Source organism: Zonotrichia leucophrys, chromosome 1 (genome assembly GCF_028769735.1).
Source record: "Zonotrichia leucophrys gambelii isolate GWCS_2022_RI chromosome 1, RI_Zleu_2.0, whole genome shotgun sequence".
Lineage (NCBI taxonomy): Eukaryota > Metazoa > Chordata > Aves > Passeriformes > Passerellidae > Zonotrichia > Zonotrichia leucophrys.
In genome coordinates this window covers 116407885-116430148 of record NC_088169.1, presented here as the reverse complement: position 1 = coordinate 116430148, position 22264 = coordinate 116407885, and the positions used below count along the sequence as shown (strand labels likewise).

The window sequence follows — 22264 nt, the reverse complement described above, 5'->3', positions numbered from 1 at the left end:
AATTAGAACAATTAATTTAAGAGTTAATTAAACTCCTTACTTGCAATTAGTAAGGCGTTCTGTCGCTCCCCACACGCGGCAGGGCGCGCGGGCCCTTTAAGGGCACCCGTACCCTCACGGGGTGGCTGGCAGTACCCCTACTTAAAATTGATATAAATATAGCTGTTGATTAATTAAAACAATTAATTTAGGAGGTGATTAAACTCCTTACCTGCAGTTAGCGGGACATTCGGTCGTTCCCCACACGGGGCAGGGCGCGCGGGCCCTTTAAGCGCTCCCGTGCCCTCACGGGGAGGCCGGAAGGGGAAGCAGCGGCGGCACCGGCGGAGGCGCCGTTGCTGCGGAACCGGAGCCTCCCGAAGGGTCCCGGCGGATCCCGAAGGATCCCGGTGCTACTGGCGGGGGCGGCAGCTGCCCCCCCGCGCCCTCAGGGCCCCCCGAAGCGGCGGGCGCGGCCGGTGCCCGGGGTGCCTCCCTGCCGCCGGTATCCAGGGACTCGGCTCCGTTGCTGAGGAGGCGCCCGGGCCGGCCATGGTGCGGCTGCACGTCAAGCGCGGGGGCGAGAGCGAGTTCCTGCTGGAGGCGCCGGGCAGCGCCCGCCTGGCCGAGCTGGCTCCGCTGGTCGCCCGCATCCACAACGGGCGGCTGAAGGTGCAGCGCCTGTGCGCAGGTACCGCGGGGCCGCGGCGGGCGGGAGCGGCTCCGCTCCTGGCGGGCTCGGTGCGAATTCCCGCCTTCGGTGTCCAGTGAGGGCCCTGCAAAGCGCTGAAACCTCTCCCGCTGCGTGTGCCGACAGCGGCTGCTTAAATCAGGGAATCCCGAAATCGTTTCGTTTCGTTTGGACCTCAAAGCTCTCGCAGTGCCACCCCTGCCATGGCAGGGACTCCTTCCGCTGTCCCAGGTGCTCCAAGCCCCGTCCAGCCTGGCCTTGGGCACTGTCAGGCTTCTGGGAACAGCCACAGCTGCTCTGGACACCTGTGCCAGGGCCTGCCCACTCTCGCAGGGGGAAGCATGTTCTTCAGTATCCCATCTGACCCTGCCCTGTGGCCGTTTGAGCATGTTCCCCCTTGTCCTGGCACGCCAGGCCCTTGGCTACGGTTCCTTGTCCAGAGTCCTCCTTCAGGGCACTGTGAAGTGCTCCCTCCTGCCCAGCAGCTTCCGAGGCAGCTTTAAAAAACATTTCCACTGTGGGGCTGTGAGAGCAGAGACTGGTGTCAGATAAGCCCGACCTGGGGCTGCAGCCCACCCACAGCTGCTGTGCAACAGCCGTGGTGTTTGTGGGCTGTCTGAGGCCATACTGATGCTACTCTGAAATTTAAAAAAAAAATCTGACTAGGGAAATACCAAAAAGGAAAGGTTTATAGCCACGAAGTACCTTGAGGGTTTGTATCCCTGCACGTGTCATTTGTTACATTGTTTTATGGTTATGTAAAATGTATAAATTTCAACCTAATTACACTATCCCTATCTATATATGTGTGTTTATATCCCTTTTTCTTTATTCCCTGACTCTACCTGTTTGGAAGCTAAAAGCTAGGGGCAAGTTTTCCTTGCATGTACATCACGTGAAAGGCTTTTGTAAATGGACTATAGTAACAGAGGCTTTTAATCTTGTTCTCTAAATTCTCTAAAGAGATGGAGGAGCTGGCAGAGCATGGCATTTCCTTACCTTACAACATGCAAGGACTGACAGATGAGCAGATTGAAGAGCTGAAGTTAAAGGACGAGTGGGCAGAGAAGTGTGTCCCAAGTGGTGGGAGCGTCTTCAGGAAGGATGAAATGGGGCGAAGAAATGGATTTGGTAAGTCAAATGTCAGTGTTTGTTTCTTTCCCTTCAGGCACAGTCAGTCCATGATATAACAGGGAGCAACAAATCCCTGATTCTGGAATGGGGTAGCTGAACTTTAAGTTCCACACACAGGAATTCTGCCTTGGCTCAGAATCTTGGGTGATGCTGATTAACAAGCTTTAAGAGCAGTGTCTCTGTTCAGCACATAAACAATCACCAGGAGCCAATTTGACTGTTGCAGTTCAGCTTACTCTCCCCATTTGTAAATGTGAAAACCGGGGACTCCAAGATACAGTGACAAGTTGTTTTTCTAATATTTCTCCTTTTTTCTCCTTAACTGGGATCCAGATTGACCAAGCATGTTTTTCTAAGTGGGAGTTCAGCCTTGTGATATTGACCAAGTTAGAAAATTGAACAGGGTGTATATGTAAGCCAAACCAGGTGCCATCAGATGATGCACCCAAGTGGGACATAAGCTGGGAATGAGTATGCTTTAGCTGGATTTTGTTTTTGAGGACAGGCTTTTTGTAGTAATTGAAATAGATAACTGTGATATGGAATGTACAGTGTATTTGTGAAACTGTCTTCTTTGTTAGATTGAGATTTTAATTAGAAAAGAAAGCTGCGAGCTGTTTTGCCCAGTTAAAGCATGTCTGCCTGTACAGCCCACAGTAGTCCAGCAGGGAAGGAGCCTTGGATTGTTGTGGAGGGTATTATGGGATTATGGTTGTTGCTTTCTACTGAGGACCTTTGTCCCAAGGGAAGTTCCAGATCACAGAACCATGGAATCACAGAATGGTTTAGGTTGGAAAGGACCCTAGAGCTCATCCACTTGCCCTCCCCTGCCATGGGCAAGGACACCTTCCACTGCCCACACTGCTCCAAGCCCCATCCAGCCTGGCCTGGAACACTTCCAGGGATCCAGGGGCAAGTACCAGTCACATTCTTTGGGAAAAGTCCATTTGTTTGTCCCATGAAAAATACTGCTTATTTCTTAAGTTAGTAGGAAATACAGGAATGAACTATGTAACTCTGCTTTATGATACAATACTGTTTCATCTGCTCACAGTGGAGTCTGCACAGGATGTGTGCTTGGTTTCTTTACAGTAAGCATAGACTGTGAGATATCTCTCTTACTTTTAGCTCCAAATGAAAAAATGCAGCAAGTTATAAAGAAGACAATAGAAGAAGCCAAGGCATTAATCTCTAAGGTGAGTTTCCTCATGTCATGTGTGGGGCTTTCCTAGTAAGTGCTGTGGAGTTGGGCATCTTAAGTAAAATCAGACTTTTTTCAGTGCAAGGGCTGACAGTTGTTGAGAAATGCCATGAAGTGATGTGAACAGTCTAATAAAACCTGACATTTTGGTTAATGTTTTTCTTCAAGGCTTTTGGCAAGTGGTTCAACAGGTTAAGGAATCAGATCCAAACTCCAGGGGAATGCTGGCAGCCCAGCCCATGTGGAACCATTAAATCACATTCAGTTTTATCCTTGCAATTTGCTACTGCTATGTTCTTTGGGTGAATGCTTGTCATGCTTTCTGGTGAAAAATTAACTGCATGCTGTGCTGTTCTTGGAGTTAATGAAGTCTTTTGAATTTTATGTGTAATTAATTGAAAAATGTGTTGTAATCTCTTAGGTTATCACAGAATCCCAGATGGTTTGGTTTGGAAGGGACCTTAAAGCTCATCCAGTGCCACCCCAGTGCCATGGGCAGGGACACCTTCCACTGGAGCAGGGTGCTCAGAGCTCAGTCCAGCCTGGGATTCCAGGGATGGCAGGGGTCAGGCCTTGGTTTGACTTGCACTTGCACTCAGCTCAGTCCTGCTGAGTGGGTGTGTGCAAAGACAAGCACAAGGGTTGCCCTGATGGGATGGTGCTCTCAGGCATTCAGATTCACAGTGCCAAGCCTCTAGGTGCTCTCTGTGGTGTTTCAGCCTTCGTATGGCTTTGAAACAAAAATTTAGTAACATTTCTGAGTGAAGTTAAGGATAGTTTGCAAAGTGGCTTGTTTGGTTTGGCACTTTATAAAGACAAAAAAGAACAAACATGCTTGTGTATTTGGGGTTGTACTGGCCAGTTAGCCAGATCAAGAACATCCACAAGGAGGCAACATTCCCTTACCTCAGTACTTGAGAAACTGTTAAATCCGCAGGGAAGACCTTTATTTCTGTTCTTCCAGATGTGTCATGTTTCTCCTTTGTCCTTGCAGTAGGGCTTGGAATGATCTCAAGTACTTGTTCTTACAGTTCTCTGCATGGGCTGTGCAGTTTGCCAGGCTTTGCACCTCTGCTCACATGTGTTTTATTTTTTTTATCAAGTTTTAAGCCCTTTCTCCATTCCTGACCTGACTTTTGCTGACTTGAATCACTTGAGTCACAAATGCCTGGAGCCCCAGCACCCTGTCTGGTATTGTGGTCACACGTGTCCTGCTTTGAGTCCTGTGTTCCAGGGGCAGTTGTCTCCTCACAGTTCAGTGAAGATCTCTCCTTTTTGTTTCCTCCCCCACCCCACATGAGCAGGCTAAACAGAGGGGCCAAAGCTGAGAGATGTACTCCCAAGTCGGTATTCCAGTGAGGAGATTTGCACTCCTAAATTTTTTGTGCAGCCTGTTATCTTTGCTCAGATGTCCCATCATTTAACTTTTGAACTGGCCACTCTCTCTGCAGGTTTGCCTGTGTTGCCCCTGATGCCTGTGTGTGTTTCCTGCAGGTTTGCCTGTGTTGCCCCTGATGCCTGTGTGTGTTTCAGACAGGTTTGCCTGTGTTGCCCCTGATGCCTGTGTGTGTTTCCTGCAGGTTTGCCTGTGTTGCCCCTGATGCCTGTGTGTGTTTCAGACAGGTTTGCCCCTGATGCCTGTGTTTGTTTCAGACAGGTTTGCCTGTGTTGCCCCTGATGCCTGTGTGTGTTTCCTGCAGGTTTGCCTGTGTTGCCCCTGATCCCTGTGTGTGTTTCAGACAGGTTTGCCCCTGATGCCTGTGTTTGTTTCAGACAGGTTGTGTTGCCGCTGATGCCTGTGTGTGTTTCCTGCAGGTTTGCCTGTGTTGCCCCTGATCCCTGTGTGTGTTTCAGAAACAAGTTCAGGCTGGTGTGTGTGTGGACATGGAGACGGTGAAGGATGCCTTGGAGCAGCTCCGAGGGGCTGTCCTGATCGTGTATCCCATGGGATTGCCTCCCCATGATCCCATCAGGATGGAGTTTGAGGATAAAGAAGACTTGTCAGGAACTCATGTACGCAGTAATGTATTCCCATTGTGTGTAGTCCTGGGTTAAACATGTCTGTGCTGTTCTGCATCTCATCAGTGAAAGTTGTTTTCACCTCCACCATGGAGAATTTGTGTCCCAGAGTGTTTATATTAGATCAGAATTGAATGGAATATAAATAAAAATGCCACAGATGATTATGAGGAGAAACATGTAGGAGTGTAAGATTACACTTCATGTTAGGAATTCCAGAAAGATATTTATTTTTCCCCCGAAAAAAAATCTGGTTTAAAAAAAAAGAAAACCAAACCCAAGAAACAATATTCTCCAACTCTTCACTTTGTTTCTTTTGTCACAGGCTGGAACTGAAGTTATAAAAGAATCAGAAGCACAGTTGTGGTGGGCAGGAAAGCAGTTAGAAGAAACAAAGTTGCTCTCTGACTATGTGGGCAAAAATGAGAAAACAACCATCATTGTGAAGATCCAGAAAGTGAGTATTGCTGGGAGGTTGCTCTACAAGTTCCTCACCCTTGGCTCTCTGTTCTCTGTGGAAGAGAACTGTGCATAGGAGTATAAAATGGATTAGATTAGTTCCGGCTTGTGCATCTGCTTTAAGGTATGAATGGATTATACTCTGAGTTTTTCTTCAGTAGCTCTTGAGCCTGTCAGTTACATACTGTAGTTGCTGTTTCTTTGCTCCGTGGTGTTTTTGTGAAGTACAACAAGGAGGTATTTTAAGAATAGAGGGAATACAAACTGGGAAGTTTTATGGCAAATCTTGCCACCTGCAGTGGGTTCTGCAGTGCATCCTTGAGAGGTAAGGCAGGTGATTTATGTGGTTTAGGTGATTTATTTAGACCAGATTTGCTTTCTCTTTGCTCCCAGGGTCCCTGGGAAATGGTGTGGCCTCTCAATAGCCCCTGAAGTGTAGCCCCCCAGGAATGCTCTCTGTTTAATTAGTGGAAGGACTTGCTCAAAGAATGAACTGCCTCAGACCTGTTTGTTCTTGAGAGCATCCACCATCTTCATGCAGGATGCTGTGCTTGCACTTGCTGACAGCACGAGTTTTCTGCTTTGCCCTTCATTTCTTCCAGGGACACAGTGGCCTGGATAAGAAATTTCCTTTTATTTGTAGTGGTTTGTAACTTCCTTACTTCCCTGCTTTACTGAATCCTATGCCGTCCTGTGTCTGTATTAGTAGGGAGCTAAAGAGATATGTAGAGTGACCTTAAAACAGATTTATTTTATCTTTTAAAGTGGAAATATATGTAAAATAGACTTAATCCTGTTTGCATCTTCCATTGATGTCCACAGAATTGACAGCACGATTCAGACACAGATGAACAAATAAGCCTCACTTCCCTGCGAGGGTGCTGAGGCCCTGGCACAAGGTGCCCAGAGAAGCTGTGGCTGCCCCTGGATCCATGGAAGTGTTCCAGGCCAGGCTGGATGGGGCTTGGAGCACCCTGGGCTAGTGGAAAGTGTCCCTGCCCACAACAGGGGGATGGAATTAAATGATCTTCAAGGTCCCTTCCAACCCAAACCATTCTGTGATTGTATGAATGCAGCCACAGTTTCTCAGCATTTATTTTCCTGTTCTGAGGGACCTTATTGAATTTGAGCAATCCAGCTGTCTGAAGAGAGGTTTTTGCTGTCTCTGTGTAGCAGCTTCTGCTCTGTATCACCAGAGCCATCAGCAGCGTTTTCAACTTCCCTTGCAGAAAGGACAGGGAGCCCCGGGGCGGGAGCCTGTGCTCAGCCATGAGGAGCAGAAGGAGATGATGCTGTACTACTACAGGAAGCAGGAGGAGCTGAAGGTGGGTGTGTGCCTGTGGTGCTGGGCTGCTGGGACAGGACAGGGCTCAGGCTGTGCCCTCACTGCCTCCCTCCCTCTCTGCCACAGAAACTGGAGGAGGAGGACGACGACTCGTTCCTAAATGCGGAGTGGGCAGACAACCATGCTCTGAAAAGGCAATTTCACGGTGTCAAAGACATCAAGTGGGGTCCAAGATGAAGCTCTGCACCCCCCTTCCTAAGCTGCTCGGTTGATGCTGTTGTTTGCAGCAAGGAGTTGTGTGTGGTAGATTCCTCAGACAGCAGCTGAAACTGTCATTTCTGTGGCCTTAGATGTTCAATAAATGTTCCTATTTCTCTGTGACTGCAGCAGCACTTTCCTCTGCAAAGAAATGAACAGATTCTCCTGATGTTTGGTATTCTATTAGAAACTTGTAATTTTGATACAGAAGTGTCAATCTGTTTCATAGGTAAGAGATGTAAATATGCCCTGGAGCGTTTGGTGGTGTTCAGAGTGCTCTTTATACTCTCTTCTCACTCTTGCATTGCTATTGGAGAAGGTAATTTATTTTATAGGAAATCAGTTTCCCCTGACTAATCCAGGGAGATTTAACGTTTTTTAATGTGCTTGTTCACATTTCAACATAGCGCTTTCCAAACTGTAATTTTTAAATGAATTAACTTCTTAATAATTGTTTAAAGGAAATGTTTTTATATAAACATCAGTGACATCCTCGTGCTTCCTTTTCATTCTTTGGGTTTAGTTTTTCTTGCTGGTACATCGAGGTTGAGAGTCATTTGTGTACAAAAATAAGCATCATTTGCAGGTAGATTGGATAAACCCAAGTTTAATAGGACCAGATCTTTTAGGATGGAAGTAAAAAATCATCATAATTTCCTGTAGGAGTTTGGTTGAAGAGACACCGATCAAGTTGAAAGCCAAGTGTTTGCTGAACTCGCAGCTTGAAGACTGGATGCAGAACAGGTGATGAATGCCATTCAGTGAACTATTCATGGTGCTTTTACTGCAATCACTGATTTTTTTACTTCCAGGGAAGTTTGGTGTCTGGTAGTTTTTCTTGAATCTCAACTTTACAGTAACATGAGTTTTTACTAAAGGAAAAATCAGCATTTCTGAGTTGAAAAGCTTCAAATATTTTTAATTTAACACTTATTTGGAATTATTTCACATGGCAAAAAAGGTTCTTGAAAAAACACTTTGTTCTTCCACTTCCTAAGAGGAAAATCAATGTCCTGGAGCTTATAATATTCTCATTTCCTCCCTGAAAGCAAGGGAAAAGCACGCATAGGAAACATTTAACACAGATTCTGCTCCCCTTTGACTGCTGTTCTCTGATGTAATTGGTGCTGGTTTTTTCTTTAGCTGAGCAAACTCTCCATAGCATTGATGCTTTTTGAAGTTGTCTCAACAGTGTTTGTGGCTCTGCTGGATTCATTTATTGTGGCTGAAATGGAATGAACTCACTGGGAAATGATTGAAGAGTACTGGAACTGAGGAAAGCCTGTGGGTATTTAACTGTCCAAGGAGATAATGAGATAGACAAAACTTTGATTTTGCAAAGTTGCAAACCTGTTTGTGGTGTTTCTTTCTTGTAAACCACTTATTTTTGGGAGTTTGAGAGTAGCTGTGCCCTTCCATGGAGGAAATCCATTCTCTCTCCAAGGAGACACACCAGAACTTTGCTAAACCCTCAGCCTGGAGAGGTTCCAGCTGTGGCACTGCAGCTGCTGGTTTTTAGGGCTTGGGACAGAAGTGCGTACCTCATTCATTTTCTGTTTTGTCTGCTGGATACTTTGGGTGTTGTTTCAGAAAGATTCAAATAATTCCATGTCTGTTTATCAGATTTTTCTATGTTTACCTTCATTCTGACTCTGACTGCTGCGAACAGTGAGTATTTGGAAATGAGGTGAACCACTAATTGACAGCTTTCCCCAATTAGCCTGGAAAGTTTATGCAAAAAGAATGAAATAGCAATTCGAATGCAGAACTATAAATAGTTCAGTCAGAGGAACAGATTCTGAGTGAGGCCTGACCTCCCAGCCTGGGCAGAAGCTGCTTCCCTGCCCTGCTGAGGTGGTGCTGGGGCTTGGGCAGGGTCTGTCCCTGTGTTTGGGGATCCATTTAGACAGGCATGCCTTATTCAGCACTGCACATTGTTTTCCCTCTAAACACATTCCCAGTGTCTGTGAAATGCTCCACCTTGGGAAGCAGCTGCTTCTCTGGCACCTGGAGGAATTTCTGTCTGTCTGCTTGCTGGTGAGTGGTGCAGGCAGGAGATAAGTCAGGAGGGGATCAGGTCATCAGTTAAATCACTATTGCGATGTAAAATGTCTTTCCTCCAAGGTTGTAAAAGCAAGGAGAGGACTGGGAGCTGGGAAAAGCAAACCGTTTTGGCCCAAGGAAGGGACTAACCTTAGGTTTCTGCTGATGTGCTGCCACTGCAGTTTTGTTACCAGGAGTGAAGACGCAGGTGTGAGCTGGGAATCCCAGCGAGAGGTACCAGATGGATGGAGGAGTGGATGAACAGAGTGGGGAAAGCACCCGTGTGCCCAGTGGCAGGGGCAAAGCAATGGACACAAACTGGAACACAGGAGGGTCCCTCTGAGCCTCAGGAACACTCTGTCACTGTGGGGGTGGCTGAGCACTGGCACAGGGCACCCAGAAAGGTTGTGGAGTCCCCTCTTTGGCTGGACCAGGTGTTCTCCAGGTAACAACATCCTGACTTTACCTTGTCTTGAGTAAAGTGAAGGAAAGGTAACTCCCAGCTTTTGTTAGGATGTCGGCTTATGGGCTGAAACCCCTCTGAGGCTTCCCGGTAAAAAATGAGGGAAGAAAATGCACAGATTTTAGTGACTATAAACATTAACTGCCAGCCAGATAACTTCCAAAAAAGATTAGCTGGGTTGTGGGCCCCAGGCTTTCCAAAAGAGAGTTTAACCAGGATAGAGTTTTGGGGAGCCCCTGCCCTCAGCCCAGCCCGCTCCATGAAAAGAAGATCAGGTTTTTGTCCCTAGCATGGATTGTCAGCAGGAGGAGTTGCTGGGATGTAGATCAGTCCCTCTGTATCTGACTGTCAGTGGGTGGCTCCTGCCCCATGGGTTGGGAGGAAGGAGCCAGATCTGGCCCAGGGCCCTCCCCAAAGGCAAATTTACCACCTTCACCCTCAGGACAAGGGCATGGGCTTCTCCTGACCTAAACCTGATGATCAATATTGTGCACAGCACAGGCTGTGACAGCGCAACTCTGGGATTGCAGCCAGGCTCCTGGGCTGTGCTGGCCTCTCCTGCAGTTTCCCAGTGCTCTGGTGACCTCAGCCCTCCGTCCAGCTCCTCAGCCTCTCTTCCTTCCGCTGATAGGATGCTGCTTGCTGCTGAGGTTTTTCCAGTTGAGCACAGGATTGTGCCTTAGTCATCTGAGCAAGGTCCCTTCCTCCCTTTAAAGTTTTTCCAGGATTAATTTCACTGTGTATCAGCAGGAAATGACAAGCCACGTCACTGTTTTCTTTCCAAGGGTTTCATACCACGCTCTACCTGGGCACACGACATCTAAGTGGAGAAGCACAGTGAACCCATGAAGTATTACCAGTAGGAAGTGACAGTTTTCCTCCTTTTGTTCAGTAAATTCCCTGTGGGCTGCAGCAAAAATATTGGAGACATTTTTAAGACAGGAAGGCTGTTCTGGTTTCAGCTTAGACACATTATTGATTTAATTTTCTCTCTAACTGAAACCAAATCTGACTAGTCTAACAATTTTCAAGTGAAGATTGTGAACTGATAACAAATCCTGAGAATACGACCTGCGTTGAATTGCTGGCTCTAACCCTGCTTTAGGATCAGGAAAATGAACGCAGTGTTTCCCTTAAGTGAAGTATTGTTGGCGTGTGGTAACTTTGAGAGTCCTTCATGAGAGCAGCAGCCGTTTTGGAGCTTGTCCTTCACAGATTGGCCAGCACAGGCAGCAGCAGGAGCTCATCTTGGGCAGATCTGTTCTGATGGTTGAATACATCTGATTAAATATTTTCCACCTTCTTTAATATTCCTGGACATGCATTTGGCAGTTACAGTGAAACTGTAAATGACAGTGAAAAGTAATCTGTACCATTAGTTAAAACTGTAGAGTGTTTTTCACAGAAGGATTTCTTGACAGTCAAGGGTATGAAACCCTCTTTTTATTGTATATATTTCTTTTTATTTTACAAATAATTATATTCACTGATAGGAATGTTCCTTCACAGAAGGTACATTTTGTTTTTTTAAAAAGGGGTAGAGTGCCATCCAAAATAAGCCATTTATTGTTCATTAATATAAAATGTGTTCATATTCCTAGGGGGTGTCATATCCAAGCCACTGTTCATCCAGATCTCCTGTATGATCTGCTCCCTGCGCTCGATCCTTTCGGCCAGCTCCGCCGCCTCTGCTGAGTTATACCCTGAGTACGGAGGTCGGTACAGTCCGTCTGTCTCATCCTGGGTGTCCGAAAGGGAGGAATCCTCCCCCTCCTCCTCCTCCTCCCGTGGTTCAGTGCTCCTGTGGGCTCTGGCACTGTGTGGCACCAGCTGATCCCTGTTCCCGCGCAGTTTGCGGATGTCCCCGGGACACAGCACGCAGATCACTAAGGCACACAGCGTGAAGATGAGCCCCACACAAACGCTGGACACAAAGAGCAGAGCGAGCCTTTCAGGGTGATCTGCAGGCAAGAGAGCCAGGCCTTAATCACTGTGCAAACTGCCCCAGCAGCCATTCCCCAGAGTTCTGTGGGGCACAGGGCACCCAAACCTCCTGACACAGCCCGACCCTGCCTCTCCAGCTGCTGGGCAAAAATCCATTGTGGTTCTAGCACTGTCAAATAACAGCATGGCCCCAGCCCTTGGCGAGCAGCTCAGTGCTGTTGTCAGCCAGCTGCCAGAACTCTGCACACCTTGTTTGGTGTTTCCAGCCATGCTGCCAAAACAACCAGGGCCATGAGCAGAGTGACTCTGGGCTCTGCAGGGCCTCGGCAGCATCTCCAGGCCAGGTGAGGAGGGAGCACTTTTCTTCCTTGGCACTTAGTGTTGCTAAGTCACAGAACCTGCTTCATTTCACAGCAGAGGAGGCTGGCTTTGGATGGCTTTTTCCTGGTTTTTTTACTCCTTGATGATCCATGTGTGTATGCAACCCAGCCTTTCCAAAGATGGATGTCTCCAGTGCTCTCACAGGTCAGGGCTGGGTTTTCAAAAGTACTGAAAAACCAACAGTCCCCATTGAAAACTTAAAAATATCTTGGCTGCAGTTGCTAAGAGAGTATGAATCCCTCAAGGCAAGGAATATTCCTTGAATATCAACTATGCTGGGATTGCCTCATCCGCAAGACTGTGATGATACTGTAATATCATTACCATAAAGATGGGATTACTTGTAACTTTTGGAATTGATCCCCCCTTTTCCCACAATGCCATGATCCAGTGGGCCGAACAATGTGAGCCTCATTTTCCTACCTCTAATATATGCAAATGTAGCCAAGTAGTTGGAGCTAACAACAGTCCCATCTTTCTTTGGAAGCCTCGATTCTCTTGGATCAAGGTCGACACCTGTCACACGAGGAGGTAAAGCAAATTCAATGAAGCTACTAAACTGATATTTTATAAACCCAGTAACTTCCCAGCTAACAAGTCCACCCAAAACACGGGCAGGTCAGTGCTGTGCTCAGGGAGCTGCAGAACACTGAACCAAACAACAGCTGGTAAGTTAAATAAAGTAGAAATAACAAATTATTGAAAATATCAAACATCTAGAAAATGGCAAATTCAGTTAAAAGTCTATTGCCAAGTGAAACCCCTTGTGCCTATTCCCACTGGGGCTTCTGAAATAATTTTACTTCATGAAGCTTCACAGTTCTCCAGTGGCCTTCCCAGCCTAACCATGCCATGTGCTCCTGTTACTGGGGACACACATCAGACTCATCCTTAACTTTGTGGCCTTGGAGAAGAGCTGTTGTTGGCATAACTTGTAAAAGACTCCCCACCCTGAAACAGCGGCAATTTCACTTTTACTCTCCCCAGCATGCTGGCTCTGGGCAGGCTGGGCAGGTCACTCTTCCTGCAGGCCTGTGCTCCCACCCCACTCCCAGCCTGTCCTCTGCTCTCCAACGGGAAGAGCGGCTCTTTGAGCAGGGTTTGCACTGCTCCATCCCAACCCTGTGTCTGTGCAGGTACCTACCATCGTTCTGGTTGATGGAAGACTTGTTACCAGGGACCAGGGGGTTGACTGCTGTCAGGATGAATTTGGGAACTGCAGAGACAAAAGGTAAATTGTGTTCGGTGAGTTTTAAGAGCCCTCTCCCCAGTTAATTATGAATCCCACTGCTAACCCTGGGTTTGTTAACTGGGTTTCTGAGAGTGGAATTGAAGGTTGGACTCACTCTTGGAGCTCTTTTCCATGACTGTGTGGTTCGTGTGCAGCCAGGGCAGCTCTGGGCTGTGACTGGAGTCACACCCTGCCTGCTGCAGGAACATCTCCATGCAGCCTGGCAAGCTGCCCCTTGTCCTCAGCCCCCAGGGGTGTGCCAGCCATGGATGGAGACAAAACTGGCCTCTAAATTCAGCACAAACTGGGCTACAGCCAATGCTAAGTTGCATCTAGATACTGGGTTTGGATGAGGATAATTCACTGTCATTCTAAGATAAATGCTGAAGTTTTGTGTGATGTCATTTGTGAAGCTCTGAGATGGACAGTTGCTGAGGAAGGTGGGGAGGATGGGAATCAATGAGCTGCATCTTTCTCATTGCATTATTTTATTCCCTTGATAAGTGTCCGGTCTTCTCCAAGTAATTAAAAGAACTACAAGGAGGTGCCTTGTAGAGACATTGAGAGTTCCCATATTCTGTAATGGATGAGTGGCCCCTTCAGCCACCCAGACCTTGGCACCTGTTCCTGTGCTATGGGAAGGCTGATTGATTGATTGATTGATTGATTTTCAGACTGACAGGGGGGTAAAAAAGGGAGAAATTTCAAGTATGACACTCACCTCTATCCCACATAGAAACACTTGCCAAGAAATAGTGTTGAGAGAGTTAAACGGAACAGAGGAGACTGGGGTTTGCAGCTTAGCATAGTTTTCACTTGGAAAACAGCTAAAAATAGCACTTCTTTCTGAGCACAACTTTTCTTTCTGTGTGGGCTCAAAGTCAGAGCTGCTTCCTTTCCTGATGAAGGAATCCTTCTGGGAGTCCTCGCTCCTGTTTGCAGTGGAGCCAACAGATGCAGGGGTAAATAAGCTCATTTCTATTTTGTCTTGTACCTCGTGGTAGTTTGTAGCTGTTTTCCAGCAGCAGAATACTTTCCTTGGTGTGGGGGCAGACAGGAGCAGGATTGTTTCCAGCCTGCAGGCTGCATTTGCAGCCCTGGCTGTTCTGAACACCATGCCTGTGTGGTGAACAACATCTGGGAGGAGGCACCTTCTCCAGTGCTCCTGCTGTGGCCTGGGGCTCCTTCACCTGTGCTGATGCTCCTTGTCCTAGGGGAGCTCCCTGGGGCTTTGCTTGCTCTTTTCCCCTGTGCATTCAAATATTTATTGCAGGGGAATGTTTAGTTCAGAATGGCATGGACAGAAAGAGCCCCTGGCTGCTTGCATTGCTTGTGTTCATTGTGGTGCCTTTCAGATGCAAGGATTTGACTGCTGTAGGCTACATCAGGTCACTGAACAGAACAGCTGGGACCAGGACAGGAATGTTTATTAAGATAATCACATCTGTATTCCAACTTGTGCCAGCACTGCTTTGGCAGACAGGAGTCAGTCACCTCCTGCTAAAGGCAGCCCACAAAGGGACTCTGGCATTCAGGCAGTGCCAAACACCGCGGGGCTGAGGGAGCCTTGTGTCCTGAGAGAGCATTCCCTGATCCTCAACAGCATTCCCTGATCCACACCAGGGGCTGAGGGAGCCTTGTGTCCTGAGGAAGGATTCCCTGATCCACATCCCAGGGCTGTTTCCTGAGAGAGCGTTCCCTGATCCTGAATGCAGCCTCAGCCAGAGCCAGGAGCTCCCACCTGGCACAGACAGGAGGAGATGATGCTGAGCAGAGCCCTGGGGGCACTGACACTTGAATAAAGCAGCACCTCCCAGCTGCTGTCATGTTTTACTGTCAGGAGTGAAGTGCCACTGTAAGAATGCAGCCAGACACGCTCCCCCTAAACAGCTGCTGACACTGGGTGGGCAGTGTGGGGTTTTTTCACACTCCTGACCGTGATAGGAATACTCTGAAGTGTGGTACAGCCCTGAGAACAAAACTGCTCTGCTCTGCTGAGTTCCTGTCACTACAGGGGCAGATCTATTTGCATTATCTTGGGAAGCATCAGATTAGCAGGCATCCTCTAGTGAGGAGAATGAATGGAAACTGCCATTCTGGAATATTCTTCCTGTGTTCAATAGATGATCTGTAAAATAATCGGATCTGCAGATCATTGGTTAATGCTTCACACTGCACAGCCCAGTAAGATTTGGCAGAAGGAAAACTCTTCCAAATGTGCCAGCAGCACAAAAGAACACTATTTGTTACCCACGTGTTTCTGCAAAGCCACATCCCTAAATAACAGAATGCATAATTCCAGTGCCAACAAACTCACAAACAAACTCACTCTGCTGGTCTGTTACACAGACATGCAAAGAGGAATGACTTCTTGTGATTATGCTCATGCTAATTAAACAGAATTCCATTAGCTCATTCATAAGGGCAGCTGCACAATAATATAATGTATTGGTGCAATGGCAGATTCCCAGATCTCTCCAGTCATAGGAAGGTGAATTACTGCACCACCTTTCACAGCTGACAAACCAATTCCTGGGCACACTGAAAATCTCCTGGGGCTCATTTTGCTCTGATCTTCAGGCAGAGGTGATTTGGCCATCAATCTCAGTGTTGTTCTTAAAGCATGTCTCAGGTAACCTGTGCCCTTTGAGCACTGCTCACTGGGGATGCAGCCACAGGACTCTGCAGGACGTACCTGTGGAGCTGCTCCTATTGGAGTGTTTTAGGGAATTATATTAATCTATAGCTAACCATATGGAAAACTTCCCTCTTGTTTGAGGAATGAGCTGAAGCACTTTTCAGTCCTGCAAGCGATGTACAGCCTCAACCCTTTACTTTTCATAAACCCTCACTTCCCTCTCCATGAGCAAGGAAGCCCCTCTGTGAGGGAGAGGCTGTGCTCAGTTTGAGTCAGGTTTCAGGACTGGCTTGTACACAGTGCCTCAATTATGCTGCGCGGTTTTACCTGCACTGAGGCCAGGCAATGCCGGTTTGTTTTTTCTAGCTCTGTTGCAGGTGAGCTCTGTGGAACAAACTCTTATCTTGATAGTATTTCTCAAAAATATTGAACTACCCAGTTGATATTTTATGGTCGGTTGCATTTTTATAGCAAAAACCCCTTAATGCCAGAGTCTCTGTGAGGTGCTGCTGTGCCCAGGGGCTTGTACACATATTTTGTATGGCTGTGTCCCAAACCTCCTGTGTTTAAGGGAAATGGGTATTTGGAAGGCTCAGTGCCCACATGTGGATGTGTGTGTGTCTCTGCAAGCAGGAATTGAGGCCCTGGAAACAATTGTGCATTTGCTCTTACCACAGGCATAGCTGACATTCAGGGATTTTGTCACTCCAGGCAGGCACGGGCTCCCAAAATCCCGGCTGGTGACAATGACTTTGCATCTCTGCTTCCCATAGCACCTTTTTGATAACACTTCCAGCGCTGTGTAAGACAAACAGTCTGAAAGAAAAACACACACAATAAATAGGGTTTAACCCTGGAGTTACCTGGAATGAGAGCTGCTGCATACAGGACTAGAGGTACACCTGAGATCAAGTGCACATTTGTACCTTGGCCTTAGCAGGAATTCAGGGTTAAACATTAAGATCTGTCAATGCAAGGAAGTCAGCTACAATACAAATGTGAGCTTGCAGCGAGGTAACTCTCCCTTGTTGCCTTACAGGTGCATACGAAGGATGCAGAAAGAGTCTCATCAAGCCCCAAACAGGTGCCCAATGTAAGGTCTCAAAGTTCCATTCAGGATGTGTTGGAAAAAATGAGCACATCCCTGTAGCTCTCCATCTGTGCCATCTCACATCTAGAGGTGAAATGCTGTTTCCAAGTCAGCCCTGGGTTACTGAGATGACTCAACTGGATATCCAAGTTCAGTTCAAGTCAGGTGAGATCAGTTTTTGTGTTGCAACAGCTCAGGTTACAGGGAAGTTCAGGGTATTAAAAAGTAGCTTTTGGTTTACTATGAAGAGGTCAAAATGTGCTCAATATTTAACCAGGGAAACATGTGCCTTCCAATAATGGGTTTTGCACTGGAGCTGAAATTATTTGAGTGGGAAAGTGTGTGAGTCACACTCTGCTTTACAAAAAAAGAACATCTCTAAATGTGATTAAGTTCTCTGTATCCACGAGCTAAACTCCAAGCCACGCAGCAAAAAACACCCTGTAACTTTGGTTTCTGAACAGAAAGGCTGCAGAAAGGACAAGTTTGGAGACAGTAATACTTCTCTGAATCTTTTTGCACCACCCCACACAGTGCAGCTTTCTGTGTATGACAGATGTTTGACTCCAAGCTTCTGAGGCCAGGGGCTCTAAAGGCCTGGAATGTCATTCCTGAGGATTAAAGCAGTCCCTACAGTCAAGGATGGCCTCCTGACACCTGCAACTGCAGAAGCTCCCTTGTGCCTCTGGAGGAAGGACAAACACTGCTTGCAGAGATACGCCAAAGGTTCCCTGAATCTGTGTGAATAGAAGAGAAGGTTTGAGACTGAGTTCTTGCCGTTTAATGTTTGAAAATGGGGCAGATGTGTGATTTTTGGAGTAAACTCCCTGACACCAGTACTAAATCAGTCCTATACCTGGGCAGAGCCATCAGAGACACTGGGCTGATCTGTCTGGCAAGGGCTCATGGGGTGCTTTGGACATGGATTTTAGGACAGAGCTCTTTGACTTTGCAGAGGCCTGAAATCCCAATAGCTGTGTGTCCCAAGAGAGTGCTGGGAAGGCAGGGAAGGGCTGACCTAAAGCAGTGAGTAGTTCTGATTAACTAAACTCCGCAGTTTTAGTTTCCCTCCCTGGCAATTCCAGATGAGTAAGGATATAATTGGATGGATGTTTTAGGCTTACTTTGGCAAGTACAAAACCAACTGGAGAGTATCAGGAGGAGTTGTCAATTGATTAATAAATTCATAGACTGGGAGCACAAAAGAAAACTGGCAAACTGAATTATGTTTTCTATAGAATTCCCTGCCCTGGGAGCTACTCTTGGTGCCCTATAAAGCCAGGAGGATGCTGTGCTGATGGTTTTCTACATATTCAGTGATATGGCAGGTGTATTTTTTCATTTTGCCTTTGCTCATGTTTCTGTGGGACTGAATAGCCTCTTATCATCTCTATCCATGTTAGATTTATATTTATCATTACAGCCTGCAGTTCTTGGCAGGCCAGCTTGGGAGAGCCCCCAAGGCTTGCCTGGTGTCACAGGTCAGTAAATGCAAACCGGGGCTGCTTCTTCTGCAGGACAGGACACACGTTACCTGGAAAGTGTTATAACTTAATAAACTTATTTAAAACTTCTTGCATTGTGAAAAGGTTTCGGGTTTTAGTGATTTAGTAAAAAATCCTGTCTGGTTTACATGTGGCCTTGCTGCCTTGTCAGCAGTTCTATGATGGGATTACCTTGGATAAATTACCCTCCTCCTGGTCAGACACCTTATTGCAGTGACTGAACGAGGAGAGGTCAGGCTGTGTTTGAAGTAAAGGGATCCCATGGAATGGCCCCAGAGAAACCATGGACTGGGAGATGAACATAAATACACCACCAGGCTTCTTCCTGACCAGGTACTTGTTGATATACACAGCCATACCTGTCAGACTGGTACATGGGTTTTCAACAAGCTGCCTCTGGAGAGGCACATTCCCAGAGAGCTCCAAGGCTGGTGGTGCACAAGGCAGCAGTGTGTGCCTGGGAACACTCTCCACTCTCCATGCCTCTCTCCCAGAGCTGCCTGTCACACACCAAGGCTGGGCTGGATCCTTTGTACCAGACACTGGCGTGGATGGCACCGGGACACGGGTGTCAGGAAAGGTTCTTAATGCACTAATAAAGTGTCCAGTCTGACTGCAGCTATTTAACAGTTGGAGCAGAAAGCCTTGTTTCTGCAGGAAAGGCTCTTTCAGCTCCCTAATTAGCTTTGTTTTGGTAAGTTTTGGCATGCAAATGACATGCCATAAATCACACAGACTTTAATGAGGAGTAATTTGTCTTCTGCTTTCTTAAAGCTGCTCTCAATTCAGACAGGAGGAGCTTTCCCTCCCTTTCCTGCCACCCTACCACACAAAACCTGCAGGTGCTGGAGCATCTTGTGCCTGTCTCAGCCTCACCACACGCTTCCAGCTGCTTTCATCCCCAACTGCTCCTCACTTACTGTGCCCACACACAGAAGAATAAGGAGCTCCCTTTTAAAATCAACTGCAAGCCAAGATTTCACACCTCCAAATCAGGATGGCTTGTGCTTTGTGGAGCCCAGATACCAGCTGTGGGGACATGAACTGACAAGGGGAAACTGTGGAGTTTGGAGCAAGCTGAGGCTGCAGGCTCCTAAAGAAAGCTGCTGAAATAAGATGGTAATTTATGCAAGAGCATGGACACAGGGTCCTGCCTGTGCATCAGAACAGGGCCACAGAACTGCTGATTGCAGCAGAAACACACAATGTGAGCAGCAGCACTTGTGTACAAAAAACCCCAAACGTGGTGTGTCTGTCCTCCTTGCAGATGGGTGTGCAGGGTGGGGGGTCCGTCCCACCAAGGGCCAAGTGTGGCTGATCCCCATTTCCTGGCAGCAGGAACCCTGCTCCTGCTCCTGCACAGACACGAGCTCCTGCCTCCTTCTGGACTTGAGGGCCAAGTGTACCTTTCCAAACCTTTTGCAAAAATAGACCCAAGAGCCCCTGAACTGCTGGTAAAGAAATCATTACTGGTTAAAGGGACATGTATCTCAGCGTGCTCCAAGCAACTTGCACCAGCAAAATCTGATCCTCCCTGTTCCTCTCAGAACAAAGTTATTTGGAATCTAAAAATGGTGGCTGGTCTCCTCCTGCCTTCAAATAATCACTCCTCGTCCTGCTGCTGCACTGCAAAAATCTTCTTTTAAGGGAGTTTTATCTTGACAACATTCACTGGGGCAGAGGGGTGCAATGGCTCCTACTGGCACCTCTTGGGGCCCGAAGCACCAATTTATCTTCTCAGTTTGCTCAGGCTGACACAGGCAAGGGCCTTTTCATAGCTCATGTCTGCACCTAGAGAGAGCTGACTTAAAGGGGTTTTGTGATGGAAGCAAAATTCAACTGTTTTATCCTTGCTTTTGCATCCACAAAATTCATTTGGTTCCTGTCTCCCATGCCCAAAGAGCCAGGGCAGTGTAGAAACATTTCCAGGTCTGCCTAAAGCTGCTTGTACCTTCGCTGCTGCTCCTTCTGCTCTCAAGAGACCTTCCCAGGGCAGAGGCTCACACCAGGCAGAGAGGACAGCTCTTACTAAGAGACAGAAACCAAAAGCTGTCAGTGAATAAGAGGCCCTTTGAATTGGCTTCAATATCTAAGCAAAGAAAAATAATCACAGCATCATAGAATCCTATTCTATTAAAAAAAGTCATGACACCTGGTTGGACTGGAAGGAACCTACAGGATTCTGAAAATCCCCCTTGCTTGACTTTCTCAGCCCTTGTTCTTCCCTGAATTCCACTGGGAATAAAGAGGAGACTAGGCCAAGCCCAGCCCCAGGGTTTGCCTCGGCACAGTGCAAGCTGTGAGGAGAGTTTGAATTCTCCACCTTCCAGAAGTGGGGCTGGGTAAAAGCGAGGGCAGTACTGGAAGGAGCAATGAGAATGTGACAGGGCTGTACCTCAGGGCTCTGCTGGCCGTGGTGCTTGAGGGAACACACATCTGACCAGCCATTGTGCATCCAGGGAATCTCTGGGCAGGATGTTGCTGTGTTCTGGCTTGCAAGCTGAACCTGGACGTGACTGGCTACCAAGCCTTCTTTCAAGTATTTTCATGTATTAACAAGAGTAATTTATTATTTGAGAGGTGTTTGTTGACCTGAATCTTCCTGGTGCTCTCTATGGTAACCTGTTCTGGCACAATTCTTTAACTTTTTCTGACCAATAAATTTTCTGTTTCCTCCTGCACATGTTAGTACAAATATAAAAGAGATAATGGGTCAGAAAAGGCAGCAATTCTCACAGGAACAAACTGCTATGGTTTCCTGCTTTGGGGCTGGGCACAATGGATTCCTCTAGGCAGAACCATCTGCTCCAGAACCACACCCAGAAATTTCTTGTGAAGTTTTTGATAGTCTTGGTAAAACAGGAAAGTTGCTGGCTGGAGATTCTGTGCAGGTTTAACAGTGCCAGGCACTGGGACAGCTGCAGAAACTGGCTTTTACCATCAAACTGGCTCAGAGAACCAGCTGCATGAGCAGATACTCATGCTAAAGGTGGAGGCTCAGGGTCCTACAAGTGCCCAAGGGCACACAGATCACTCCTGCAGCAGAGACAGATTTATACAGTTTATTTCCTGGATGGAGAAGATCCTTTGTGGCAAAGAAATGTTTTCCTGGGCTCCCTTTGAAGCAAAGCTCTGAAAATCTGCCAGCTGATTTAAAGGTGGTTCACAGAACAGCAATGCTTGAGAACCCATCTGTCCCAGCCCAAAGCTGCTGTCTGTCTGTCCCAGCCCAAAGCTGCTGTCTGTCTGTCCCAGCCCAAAGCTGCTGTCTGTCTGTCCCAGCCCAAAGCTGCTGTCTGTCCCAGCCCAAAGCTGCCGTCTGTCCCAGCCCAAAGCTGCTGTCTGTCTGTCCCAGCCCAAAGCTGCTGTCTGTCCCAGCCCAAAGCTGCCATCTGTCCCAGCCCAAGCTGCTGTCTGTCTGTCCCAGCCCAAAGCTGCTGTCTGTCCCAGCCCAAGCTGCTGTCTGTCTGTCCCAGCCCAAAGCTGCTGTCTGTCTGTCCCAGCCCAAGCTGCTGTCTGTCTGTCCCAGCCCAAGCTGCTGTCTGTCTGTCCCAGCCCAAAGCTGCTGTCTGTCTGTCCCAGCCCAAAGCTGCCGTCTGTCCCTGCTATCACACACGCCAGCAGGCAGCCACCATCTCGAGGAGCATCCCATCAATACCCAGCGCATCTGGCAGGACCCTGTCAGGTATGGAGAGATGCAAACCTTTGGAGCTCACCAGAGACTTTCTGGGCCTGTCTGGGACCTGTGGGTAACTTCTCTTCTGCACAGTGCCACAAAAGTCACCTCACAGTTTCTGTGGGATGCACAGAAAGAACTGGAATGGCCTAAGTGCTGCCCTTGGGCTGAGTTGCACTAATGTGAGCAGAAACAATAATGGATGTGTGTTGGAGCTCTTCAGCTTTTGGTGCAAACATAAATGTGTGCATGGGTTCTGGTTCAGGA

At 47.5% G+C, this 22264-nt stretch overlaps 2 protein-coding genes and 1 long non-coding RNA gene across 4 annotated transcripts in view; 2 read left to right on the top strand and 1 right to left on the bottom strand.

The window, feature by feature from the left end:
- Positions 1-297: 297 nt before the first annotated feature.
- On the top strand, positions 298-7524 carry CFAP298 (cilia and flagella associated protein 298). The gene is made up of 7 exons (XM_064729209.1): positions 298-670; positions 1634-1801; positions 2933-3000; positions 4860-5018; positions 5350-5481; positions 6713-6808; positions 6895-7524. Exons 1-7 carry the CDS (start codon positions 532-534, stop codon positions 7003-7005), a joined length of 873 nt encoding a protein of 290 aa, XP_064585279.1. The 5' UTR covers positions 298-531; the 3' UTR covers positions 7006-7524.
- A 3571-nt stretch (positions 7525-11095) lies between these two features.
- Positions 11096-22264, bottom strand: part of EVA1C (eva-1 homolog C) — a 33218-nt gene continuing 22049 nt past the window's right edge. Inside the window, exons 5-8 of the mRNA XM_064729196.1 lie at positions 16399-16542; positions 13002-13073; positions 12281-12373; positions 11096-11493 (exon numbers count right to left, since the gene is read on the bottom strand). Of these exons, the coding sequence (XP_064585266.1) occupies positions 11096-11493; positions 12281-12373; positions 13002-13073; positions 16399-16542 (707 nt within the window). The remainder of the gene's footprint in view (positions 11494-12280; positions 12374-13001; positions 13074-16398; positions 16543-22264) is intronic.
- Positions 11489-18370, top strand: LOC135455781 (uncharacterized). 2 transcript variants are annotated; one of them, XR_010442391.1, is made up of 3 exons: positions 11489-12525; positions 12994-13088; positions 16766-18370. It is a non-coding gene; the product is annotated as an uncharacterized LOC135455781 (long non-coding RNA). The 2 variants fall into 2 exon arrangements; XR_010442389.1 differs by adding an exon at positions 13970-14050 and having other exon boundaries at positions 11489-13088.